The sequence below is a fragment of the Dermacentor silvarum genome, chromosome 10, assembly GCF_013339745.2.
Source record: "Dermacentor silvarum isolate Dsil-2018 chromosome 10, BIME_Dsil_1.4, whole genome shotgun sequence".
Classification (NCBI taxonomy): Eukaryota; Metazoa; Arthropoda; class Arachnida; order Ixodida; family Ixodidae; genus Dermacentor; species Dermacentor silvarum.
The window spans coordinates 108,776,216-108,789,433 of NC_051163.1; the positions used below are offsets into that span (position 1 = coordinate 108,776,216).

Below are 13,218 nucleotides of genomic sequence, written 5' to 3' on the forward strand. Positions count from 1 at the left end.
TCAGACCAGTATACGCACCATGGTGTTGTATGCAAACAGGTGCTCAGCAAGAACACAAACGTAAGTGTGCATAACGCTCGTACCAGCAGCGGACGCTAGACAGCTGCACTGGCTACAGCAGTGCTGATCGAGCAGATCATGATGGCGTGACGACTGGGATGCATCGCTTATGCATACAAAGGCACGGCACCTTTATGGGGAGCTCCTAAACCTAATCACGTGAGCCGCACATGCTCGTTGATTGCAGGACAGCTTGACGACGCACACGGATGCGCGAACGCACCTCGAGCACACGTATAAAGAATTTATGCCTCAATAACACCAACTATGCATGGTAGGAAAGGTGCAAAAACATTTGAAATCTAGCGATGGATAGCTGGCGGAAGCGTAAAATAATCCTGTCTGGGTAAACATATTTGTCCACGTGATATATCTACGACGTAGGCTGGTTGGTTGCCTACGTGAAGAGTCACGTATTCTTGTATACACGACCGAGTTCGCCATGTCAAGTGAACCCCTTGGAGGCAATCGAGGAACAATGGTCGGACTATGAAAGGTCAAGCCGAAAGGGTATACAACGAAGTTTACAAGGTCCTGACACTGCTATAAATCCCCGCCCAGTGGATCAAACCAAAACAGTTTTCCACAATTTCTTAGAATTAGCACCAATATACAGGTTTCCCAGGTATAATGCCAAAATCTTTAAAGAATGACAGATCATCCTAGACGTAGAAGAGCAATCGCGTGCTTTTCAGTCTCTTCAAACCCTTTCAGCAATTTTTTGTTCAAGACATTCAATTAGTTATCATCTAAGAAATAGCTAACGTTTTGATAGTTGATTCGCTTGTCAAGGTCTGAAATGTGTCAATAAGGTAGTTGTAAATAACCGTAAGACAGCTCAAGTGAGTTGTTTCCAGTATAATACACAGCGCGTGTTTATTTTTTTTTCTCAGGAAGAAATCTTGCGAAATACGAAAATTCCTGTCAATACGCGCTTGCGCGCACGGTGCAACAGCGCCAATAAGCAGTCGAAGTGGTAAAGCAATTAAGCTGTTTATCTGTTACGGCGCCGAGAGGCGAAGATAGCAAAATGGTCATTCTTCCCGAAGGTACCGGCAGTTCTCGGTGAACAATAGGTACCAACATCGAGATAACGCGCAACTTTGAGAGGCGAGCCTCTGATGAACTAGCTTGCTTTCCCACTGAGACGGTTCGAAGACGTTGCTATCTCGTCAGTGCAAGTGCATAGCCACATGGATTTTTACAGCGAAGCTCTGACAGGCTAGGTTCCAGGAGTTCGTGTCCGGCAACGGAAGTACATAGACCGTAAGTAGATCAACAATTTTGGCTCCATGTGCTGGGTGAGGTATCCATGGGCTTGGCGGTTTCCTGCCAGCTGTGGCTTAGCACAGGTGTCAAAACGGATGAAGGACGGCCTATTGTTATACCCCTCGCCACCGCCGATGCCTCTCTCACAAGTGTCGCGATACTTGGCGGCGGCACGTCCAGCCACTCGTTGTGCCCCTTTGTCTCGTGGTGTAGTGATCGCGCTAGCGCATTGATCAGCAGTTTCCCTTTGGGCTCGCTATAGGACGAACGCTCGTTTAACCACATCTTCCAGGATTCCTAGGTCAAAATCCTGACGATGTCGTGCAGTGTGCCGCGGCTATGAACGCTGCGGCTCATACGCTAGTCTATGATGATGTGGCGGACTTGGTGCAGTAAACGCACTACTTGGCCATTAAACGCACTACTTGAAAAGAAGACGCCGGTGTCTTTGCTCTTTGACGAACATGCTGAAGACGCTCAATATAGTCAATAAGGACAATATATAAATTCACTATAGCAATATTCGCCATAGCAGACCCACCATAATCACAGCTTCGCTGGCTTCCATCTTCACACTAGTGGAAGGGCGCTGGATTTTTCTTTTGTATATTTAGAGAGCTTTCTCTATTTGCCTCCAATTCACGTCCTGACGTGAATTACATAAATCAGTGTTAGGCAATTGTGTTTCTCATCACTAAGCACGCCTTTTTGAATACGAGAAATTCAACGCTTAAATAAAACTGAACCGCGCGAACGGCGCGACAGAAAAAACCCAGGGCTGGGCGCCCTAATTTCTTAATTCGGTGGACCTGCGGCAAGGCAGATGTAGAAAATATTTAGCACGAGGCGTCAAATAAAGCATGAATACGTGTTTGATGTAGGTACTGCGGTAATGAATTCGTGCACTTCTCCGTTGTACAATGGGTGAAGTCCTCCAGGAGATTCGGCGTAAGTTTGGCCTCTGTAACCATGTTGTGTAATGTCCTTATTGTCATGACAAAGCAACCAGATATGACGAATGTCCCCCGTAGACAAAGACGCCGGGCACTTGGGGACACTTTGTAGGGTTGTCACCTGCATAGCCCAAGGCGCAGGTGACAGCAGGTGTCCAAGCCACCTCAGTCCGATGCTTCCGAAGACTAACTTTCTCCGATGGGAAAGGTTCAGAAGAAGGAAGCAGACACATGGTGGTATAAATACATGTGTGTCAAGTCGGAGAATAGAAGTCTGTGTTACATGCCATACAGGATGCCATCCATTGTGTCAGCAGGTTACGAAACGTTACAGAGCTCAATAACTGCACGGACTTGCTCGGTGCTTTGAAGGAACTACAGAAAGTTACAAAGACTTTGATATCTGCCCTAGAATAGGTGAAACGTTATGCAAACACTTACCAACGCCGTGTAGGTTGTTCCAAGGAGGCCGATTGCCGCGTTGCACACGAACAAGGGAAGTTCGAGCACTTGAGAGGGAGAAAAGGATATCCCAAAAATATTGAGCCCGCCGTGCTTCTCTCGAAAAAATTTTCAATTTTACGAAACAAGTGTCGCAATGATAACACTAATTTGTGGATTGCAGCAATTTTTTTTTCAAACACACGATTTGTTTTGCACACCTGCAGGCAGCTTCACCTGAGTATACTTTTTGATATTGTGGACTTTTTTAGCAAAAGACTAATCAATCATTTCTTTATGATGATACTTCAAAAAAAAGGCTCCACTATTTTTATAATTCGTAATCCGCTTCGTTTGACCGGTTCTCTGTCTTTGTGTCTCGTTCTTTAGTGATGTTCAAAAAGAATTGCAAGCATACCAACTAGCACAGTGTTTCGCCATTTTTCTTTCCAGACATACTTTAGGCATTTAAGGGTTGGTCTTCTCCCGCTCAGAGTTTCATTGTAGTAGGCTGTGACATGTACATGAGCAGAACCCCTGATAAAACTTCAGTAGATTTATCGACAGTGGGGCACTTGGTATATGCGAAGTAAGAAAGGACACAGACGTATTACAGTAATTACCGCCGTAAAGGCTGGCACACGGACTGCAATTATTCCGCCAGATACCTTTATTGAAATGAGCATATCTATTTCTGCCCTTTATCTTATCGCTCTACTGTCATTATTGTTGCCGTGTGCATGCGAGCGATATAGCTATGTATCTCTCTCTATCCCTCTCTCTCTCTCAATATATATATATATATATATATATATATATATATATATATATATATATATATATATACAGGGTGTTTCAGCGAACACTTTCAAAAATTCCTAAAGGTTGCCTGTGACAGATAGCACAATTCTAGTTCATGAGCTGGTCTACTCGAAGAGGCGGACATTACTTGCACAAGAAATTGAAATGCATAGTCGAATAAATAACACAAATTCACTACTTAAGTTTTTAACTAATTACCTGATGGCCCATATTGCAATGTACACATTGTAGCCGCGGAGTTCGCAAGGCGTATCCATTTGGTATGAATTTTCGGGATGATACCAGTTTCGAGATATTAATTCCCGAACTTTGCGGAGAAATGCATTGGCATTCCAGTTAGGTTCCTAACAAAACGTCGCTTTATGCATTGAAACAAAATTAACTGGGCATATAATGGGTATATAATGGCTATATATAGAATAATGCGCCTGCATTATTAGGAAATTGCTAAAACCAGATTGCCACCACTGCCCTATCTCCAGGCAGCCGCAACAGCCCTGTGTAACGTGAAATACGTCGCGCTTCAATTCGAGAGAAAACGTACTTGTTGACATTCCAACTGCCGCGCTGTAGATGCTGACTGCGCCCAATATTTGCTGAAAGAAAGAAGTAAGAAAATGAGTACTTTCAAGTTAAGCTCGCCTGCCAAATAATATCGGACATCATGTATTTGTACGCTGCAACAACACGTCAAAACATGGAAGGAAATGTTTTCCCCGCGGAACCAAGCCAGCGCGTATGTTGTCTTGATGACCTCCCAAAACGATGTCATATTGATCCGAGAAATCAGGCTTCTCGCTTTTCCAAGTTCGTGTTAATCTCGAGAAGTACGTAAATCTCTCGCTTGCTGTTCGTTACCACAAACACTATTCAAAGCCGGGTTGCTGAACACCGGGCTACTCTAAAATTTATATGTAGGTAAGAGTAAAAATTTATAGCGGAAGAAAAAAAAAACGAAAGAACAAATGCGAGTGAAGTTGCCGTGCACGGCTCGTGTTTTTGTGTTTCAGTGCTCGTATAAGTCTCAAAAATGGCACCGCTTTCCAAATGACAAGTGAAAAATTCCAGAAACTGACAAAAAAAGTTGTTGACTGTAAAAAAAAGAGAAAAAAAGAAAAAAAAAGAAACACGCAAGGATAATAAAAACGAAGGCTTCATGCACGAGCGCCTTCTATATTCAAGTATATACCACATGCGCATTATGGTGATACTGAGTTGCATAAGCGGATTTATTTATTAATATTGTAAGCAATTCAATGCATAACACGCCTAGATACACTTCCAGGGACCCATAAGGATTTTTAAAGATTCCCGTCTATTTTCTTTTATTTCTACCAGGAGCATGTAGATATTTTCTTGTGCTATTGAGGGTATATTCAAAATTGCAGGTATATTAAGGCCATTTGTGTTTCCAGCGAATTGCAAAGCCCTGTAGCTCTATTTAGTTTTAAATTTTAGGCAAGAAACCTTCATGCCGTGAAGTGTTCTCGTAAGTGCGACCTCACTTGTAAATTGAAACAATCGTTGAGTTTACGTTATTTATTTGGTACAGTAAGAAAGCGACATTACACGCCATCAATGATACAATTCAGCACAACACAGTAGTTACTTCAGGACATTCAGGTATGCTCGCTTTCTTAACGGCCAACATTTACTTGCACAAATATTTTTTTCGTAATACCACATCCTTATTTTGTTCCCTTTTTTTTCCCAACTCAATGTTGCTGGTCAGAAACAGAAACAGAGGCCTATCTCTCTGCATTTCTCATAATAAAATCCTCTTACTGATAGGTTACCAGATTGTAAAAAAGTTAAGTTATACTGAAATATTTAAATATGTTCTGGCTTGTAAAATATGTTACAAGGTAAGCTTGTAATTATGTTACAGATGTTACTACAAGAAGAGCCCCTTTTTGCAAGTAAAACGGGTGTGGCTGTGTGTTTTGTATGTTTAGTCCCAAGCAGAAATAAGTTACTTTACAAATGAGCGAGCAAATTCATGATTAAAAAAAATGAGCGAACATGCTGATATAACTACGACAGCTTGAAAGGACGCGGAATACTTAAGGAGCTTTCTTAACTACATAGGGTTCATGAAACCAGAAGCACAGGCCTATCTGCATTTCCCGTAATAAATGTACAAATTAAATATGTAATTACCTTCCGATTATAAATTTTCCAAGATAAGAGTCCGTTTCTACAACAGGACGTTTTGCACTGTCGGCATGTATCATTGTATTGGTGTTACGCTTTGCGTCAGCATTCACCGTAGTTTTCCTCTTTCAAACGGGCCCTGCGACTCACCAGGCATAGCTTGTTGAGCGGCTCCATTGGCATCGCCTCGATGAGGCGATTACGTGTATTTCGTAGTCAAGACGTGACATGTAACAGTGGTGCTAGGATAATTGCTCAAAAATGTTATGCGCCATTTACGTTCACTTGATATTTATAATACTGCGAAAAAAGGGCAGTGCGTTTAAATACCATTTTGTGTATCGCACAGTAGCGGATGAGGTGTTGCAACTGTGGGAACGACGCCTAACGTGCCGAGCGCTCTGGGGTGCCAACGGCCACCTCGCGGAAGCAATTGTTACCGTAAAAGGGACTACACAGGGACGTCAGACTCTGGAGTTTTGCAAGACGCGTAGCGCCACCTGCCGGTGCGAAGAGGTGATAATTGAGTAGTGCAAAGTCCGACTCCCTTGCTAAGTGGCCTAAGCAGCTAGCGAGTGCGAAACAACGAGTTAACTTAATTTTGGTTCATTAACACCCAGAATGAGAGCTATGAATTTCTCCGCTAGTCGGATGCGCCGCCGAACTGCCATAAAGTTCATGTTGACGATGGCGAGCATGACGGCAACCGCGACAGCTCCGCGCGCTACGAAGAAACGCCGCAATCGACGTTACTGTTGCGTTGTAAATTGCTGTGAACGTGAATGACTGAATAACAACGTTCAGTTTTACCGAATTCCATCCCGGTCGTATGAAGGAGAAAGGCGAGAGCGCTTGATACGGGCCATTCGCGTGTTGGGTAAGCGAATTACTCGCATTCTCCACAACACAGCCGCTCACATGAGAGAGTGTGATAATGTTGGTCTGATGTAATTGTGCTGCGTAGCCCTGACGAGGGACTATGGCAACCAAGCGAATACTAAAGAATCTGCAGCTGCCCGCTCGTTGGCAACAGAATAAACAGAGTTGTGAACCCTCCTGCGTTTGTGCCATCGATATTTATACCTGTTTACACACGTCCGCCTCCGCTTGACTCAGCAAGTGGACGGAGAGATTTGGCAGGTCAGTTTAACCAAACATATTGGTTCCTTCATGAATTCAAAATCGTGTCCTAGGGCATTGTGGTATCGCGAGCTCATTTCTAGTTTCGGCTTTTCCGATACAACGCGCACGTTTCGCAATGCACTGAGCCCTCTTGACTGCGTTTTTTTTTTATCTGAGCAATAAAGTTGCTGTGGGAGCACTGGATGAGTAATTGCGAAGTAACGCACGTGTGTAGAAAAAAAAATGCCGCGTTTATTTACATTCATTTGTGCGCGTGTGTTGTTTTAAGCGTCTGCTAAAAATTCAAGGGTATTGAGCGGTGCTGTAGCTCCCGCGAGACAAGAATATGATTCGCGCAGGCACTGTAGGAAGCTTACTTTCGTTATATTCGCAGGCTGTTTGCTGGCTTGGAAAATGAAATCTCCATTTGCAGTAAATACAAACGGAAGACAACCGTGAAGAAAACATTCGAAGATGCGCGATAACACTCTCGAACGCCCAGGAAGCGAGAGCTGAAGCGAGAACGCAACTGAAAAGGCGAGGTCGCCAGGGTCGTTCGCCCCTGATTAAAGCGAGTTTGTACCACTGACCGTAAGCTACATAGTTAACTGACTTAATCATATATGTACTTGATCGCTTTGACATTATGTACGTACCCAAATTTAACACATTTAGGCGCTAGAGAACGGACACGTCGTACGATGCTCGCTGTACTTGCGAGTTGCAGCGCGCCGAAATAACACCTGAAACTTCTTTTACATTGTACACGTACTTCGCTCTGCTCCCTTTCCGAAGCGTGGATGGGCGGAAGAAGCTTTCCAGGTCCTCGATTTTGGGAAACCGTGGCTCAACACAACCGAAAGACGGAGCTCCATTGTGGCCTATGCAGCTTCGCTTTGCGGACATCTCTCTTTGCACTACTCAGTTTGCGCCAAGGCTGCGATGGGGGCGCTGGTGGCGGGTTTTTCCGCAGCGCCGCCTGGGCAGAGTCTGAAGTCTATAGCCTCCGATGTAAGACCATGCGCTGTCCTATCGCAAAGGTCGTGGGAACGCTGATCAGGCTTGGCAACCTTGGCACGCTGACTTTCGCTAACGCCTTGCTGTTATTGGTTGTCACCATTTGACGTCACGGGAAAGTGAAATGCTCACCTTAGAGCCGCGAAAATACGAGTGGAGGCTGACTCTCATTTGGCGTGTATTTTGAATTTTCTCTGACGGATTACATGGGTTTGTGTGGCTCAATGCTTCCTATTTTTGCTCTGTGTTCTGTGACATGGTGACCCGAAAGATGAGTTGCAGGGCCCCTTTAAAGCAATAGCTTCCTTTGGCTCATAAAACAGCACAGAAGATAAGTCAATATGTATAAAAGATTATTACTGGCCCGCAAATAATGGGTTGTTGAACACTGGTACTATTTATTCATTGTGTGCATTACAACTCGACAATGCGTTTATGTGTGCTTTCACTTACAGAGAACTATCCCTGAGGGCCAGAGGTAAACTAGTAGTACCATAACAAAGTAGTTTGTACATGATACCATACCGATTCCATACCATACCATGATACCATACCGATGAGATAATCTACAATAACAATGAAATATCAGGTTTAGCGCTCTCAAACCATTTCAATAAGTACTTTGCAAGTATAACCGTGCCACAACAACGGAGCAAACTCCGCCCGATACGTCATTGTTTCTTTCCATTTCGAACAGTCTATTTTTAAATCCCACTAGTGAATCCGAGGTATTTAGCATTTTTATGAACCTTAAAAATAGTAAAGCTCTTGAAATTGACGATATACAGATAAAACCTATAAAGTATGTTTTACAATACATCACTCCAGCTTTAACGCATATATTTAATCTAGCATTACAGTCTGGGGTGTTCCCAGAGAAAATGAAAATGAGTAGGGTAACTGTACTTTTTAAAGGAGGCGACAGAAATGACGTTTCAAATTACCGACCAATCTCAATCATACCAGTGTTTTCCAAAGGATTAGAAAAGATCATTTTTTCTCGCGTGTCAAATTTTTTCGACAGACAAAACGTTCTATCTTGTGCTCAGCTCGGCTTTCGTAAAGGCAGGTCAACGGAAACTGCTTTGCTCACTATTAAGGAACATGTACTAAAAAACATAGAAAGAAATCTCTTTACTTTGGCACTATTCATCGACTTCAGCAAGGCTTTCGATAGTATAAGTCATAAAATTTTGCAATGGAAATTATCACAGAATGGCGTTAGAGGTACTCCATTAACATTTTTCGAGTCCTACATTAGTGATCGGAAACAATCAGTTTGCATAAAGCACGAGAAGTCGTCTTTCCTTCCTGTAGTAAGTGGCGTGCCACAAGGGAGTGTATTAGGTCCTGTGCTTTTTAATGTCTACGTTAACAACATTATTAAAATTTATACAACTGTAAAATTTATCATATACGCCGATGACACTACTCTTCTTATTTCTGGTCCCAATTCACAGATATTAATGGAAAAATGTAACGATCTACTCACTAAGCTATCTGAATGGTCAATTGCTAATTGCCTAAAAATAAATCCTACGGAAACTAAAGTAATGTTATTTCGCGCAAGAAATAAAGCTCTTACTAGTAACCAAACTCTAGTGTGTGCTGGTAAAGAACTGCAAATTGTTGATGAACATAAAATATTAGGCGTTACTTTTTCTTCGCACCTTACCTGGGATAAACATACTGAAAATATCTGCAAGAAATTGTCTGCAATCACAGGTGTTTTGTCTCGATGTCGATGCCTTCTTCCACTCAAAGCAAAACTAAACATTTATTATGCCTTATTTTATTCACATTTAAATTATTGTAGGCTAGTGTGGGCGACCACAAGTAAGACGAACATTATGAAAATCATTTCTTTGCAAAAGAAGGTGATTCGGCACATTGACAACATGGCTTTTCTGGACACAACGCGGCCAGCTTTTCTAAGACATAAAATTATTAAAGTAGAACTTTTCGACTTCTAAATTCTTTTTACTTCTCAAATACTGCTTTCAAAAATTTCTTGGTGTCTGCTGCATCATTGACACCTAAATTAATTTCTGCCAATACAAGAAATAGCGACACGTGGCATCTGCCCTGGTTTCGTAATAAATATAGCCTACAGTCATTACAACATAATCTACCATATATTTTAACTAAATATGAAGGTACATATATTTCCTCATCCAAAGAACTTCGAATGCATTTTGTAAACATGTGATCACTGATTGCTTATCAGAGCCCATTTGTGTTACCAATGTGTAACCCTTACACGCATATATTTCTTTTTTCATATGTATCGAATATATTTTCTCTTAGTCTCTGTTTTAATTTTTCTGTCTTGTTTCTGCGCATTTATGTAATTCAGTTATTTTGAGTGTCTAACAACTTGCTATTTTTGATGTAACCACCATGTATGCCTTGTAAAGGACGATAGGCCTAGTCAATTCTTCTTCTTTCTGGGGTTTTACGTGCCAAAACCAGTTCTGATTATGAGGCACGCCGTAGTGGAGGGCTCCGGAATAATTTCGACCACCTGGGGTTCTTTAACGTGCACTACAACGCAAGCACACGGGCGTTTTTGCATTTCGCCTCCATCGAAATGCGGCCGCCGCGGCCGGGATTCGATCCCGCGATCTCGAGCTCAGCAGCGCAACGCCTTAGCTGACTGAGTTACCCCGGCGGGTGATAGGCCTAGTCAAGCTGTTTACCAAAAGCTTTTAGCCTATGATGTACACCGGAACTCTTGTATTTCTGGAAATAAATCTGTATTGTATTAAAACGAAGGAAACATTTTTGCGAATTTGAGAAACACCCCCCCCCCCTACTATAAACAAGAGTGCATTGATTAAGCCCGGCCCACATGGAGCGAAATTTCGCTGCGAACTTCGTGCGGCCCGCACCAGCGCGGCAGAAAGCCAGCGTGCCACCGCCGTGCTGCACCCACAAGCGGCGAAAAACAGGTGGCCGGCGCCGCCACGATTTCAGTGTTGCTAGGAACAGCGTGATTCCATTCCCAGTAAAATGCAGTGAAAAAATAGTTTTGTATCTGCAACTAAACCATTATTCTGCAACTGAACCATATTGATCGCGCCGGGACGGCTGTGATCAGTCGATCATATGTATATTACGCAATGTACACACTTTGTGTAGCCATGTCCGCTCTAGGCTCTTTGGCTGGCAAGCCCAATCAAATGCAGCGGCAGGAAGTCGGACGCCACCGCGGCCAGATTGGTCCACGCTGAGAGCCTTCATTCGCTGCTTCCGGTGAGCAGTTGACCGCCTGCGAACATATCTAGCCCGGCTTGATCGACGGCGAACAGCCGCCGGCCGCCGGGCGGGCGCCGCGCACGGCCGTTCGCCAGTTTTATTGCGATAGCAATTATATGGACACTTCAAGCGGATTTCTGCCGTCGGCGTCGCCGTCGTTGTCGCCGTCGCCGTCAGGTTCCCTATAGATAAAATCCTCATCGCGCGCCGTATGCCCGAGCGGAAGCGTGCGGGGACGCGCGCTATCACGGAGAGCGAACGCACTCATCTCCCACGCGCAAGCAAGGAAGCAGGAAGCCAGCGCCGGAGGGAGCGGGGGGGGGGGGAGGGGGGGGGGACTCTGCCAACAACTGCGCTCGTCGCTCGTCCGCACCGTCTCTTATCTCCACGCGGCTCTGACCTTTATGCGCCGTGCATTCGCCGCTCAGTTTCCGTTGAAGCGATAGACCGCACGTACCTTCGCCCGCGGCGGCGTATGCTTGCTGCCAGCGTTTTCACAGTCGTTGTCTGCAGTCATTCAGTGTGATCTATTCGTGTTTGTTTGTGCGCGCTCACACCACGCTTGTTCATTCAGTTAGTAATAGTCGGGCCACATTTTCCAACCCACGCTACACATGCAATGCTGCCCGGATCGGCAGTGCAGCGCTACAGGTGTGTCCCTTCGCAAGCGCTGCCCACGGGAAGCGCTTCTCATCAACACCACCGTTTCACAAGCGCCTTCTCGTGGTCATCGAGTCTCGCTTCATGTCGGTCTACTTACGGCGCAGCACACCTGCTTACTTAATCAGCTCACGTTTACTACAATTCACATTGCTACCAAAGCTGCTCACCTTACTTCGTATGACATTGCTGTGTTGCTATCGCATTCATTTCTTCGCCCTTAGGGCGAAACTGTGACATTTTTCGCTAGAACGCTCCGTGTGGGTCGGTCTTTATCGTATAGTATAGACTCAGGATGGTATCGCTTTTGGTGTAGAATACTTTTTAGTAGCATTAAAAAGGTGTAATAGCGTTCAAGGCAAAATACTTATATTATTAACAGCACGAGTAAATTTACATGGTTATTACTTACACTGAAGAAGAAGTAGATCAAGCTTGCTGAGATTCCCACTGAGTTTCCGAAGCGCATTCGAAGGTACTGGATGTCAAACAAGGGCAAAAAGAAACATTGTAAATATGTATATGTGTGAAAGCTTTTGACTATTTAGATAGCACTTTGCTTCGCCGAATGGCACCGGGGCGTACACAAACTGCCGGCGACAACTCCCACAAATATTAAATGTGTTAAAAGCCATAAATTGCAATAGAAGTTGTTGGAACAAGGCTAATGTATCGCTGCTATAAACGTGACAGCATTACTTGTGTAGACCAGCAGGCAAAAGACAAAAGCGAAAAAAATAACCTGGGCCCGAATTCACAAAGCTCTTCGTTTTTAAGTGGTCTTTACCATTGACCAGCGGCCTTTTCTAATAGTATGTCCAGCATAAACACTGGCTAGGATTTGCTCTTACGAACAGTTCTATCGTACGAAAATTTTGTGAATACGGGCCCTTGTTTTTTCCTTATTAACCCAAACACCTTACCTAATACCAACTGCAAGGACGGGAGCTGTAATTGACCACGTATTTCCAAGCGGTACATACAGGGACGTACGCTGTTGTCCTAAAATTGTAGGAAAATAATTTTGCGCTTACAACTGCTTTGTTCATACTATGATTTTGAAAGTTGATCACGCTTGATGATCCAGAGCGTTCACCGTATATCACTTGGCACAGTTACATGAGTGGTCTTCAATGAAAGAAACTGCAAGGTCGCCTTCGTCTATGGGGAAGCTAGCTGCTGCCGAAGGGGGCACTAGCAGAACCTTGCGTCACCGACTATCACCATTTGCGCAAAGAAGTTGCGCGACGGTAGCTGCGTGTTCAAGATCAGCGGTCAACCTGCGGGCCACACACGGCTAGCCTCCCGCCACGGCTGCTTTCCAAAGCTGGCGACAGGCGACACAAGTTTATGCTACAGCTGCCTACGCAGCAGCTAGCCTCCCCCTAGACGAAGAAAACGTCGCATTTTATAGCGAAGCTCTATATGGCTAGTTTTGAGTGGATCGATGTCCACAGACCAA

At 44.2% G+C, this 13,218-nt stretch overlaps 1 protein-coding gene across 1 annotated transcript in view; it reads right to left on the reverse strand.

The window, feature by feature from the left end:
• Positions 1–5,882, reverse strand: part of LOC119431752 (putative sodium-dependent multivitamin transporter) — a 120,246-nt gene extending 114,364 nt beyond the window's left edge. The window contains exon 1 of the mRNA XM_049658029.1: positions 5,850–5,882. Within this exon, the coding sequence (XP_049513986.1) occupies positions 5,850–5,882 (33 nt within the window). The remainder of the gene's footprint in view (positions 1–5,849) is intronic.
• Positions 5,883–13,218: the final 7,336 nt, after the last annotated feature.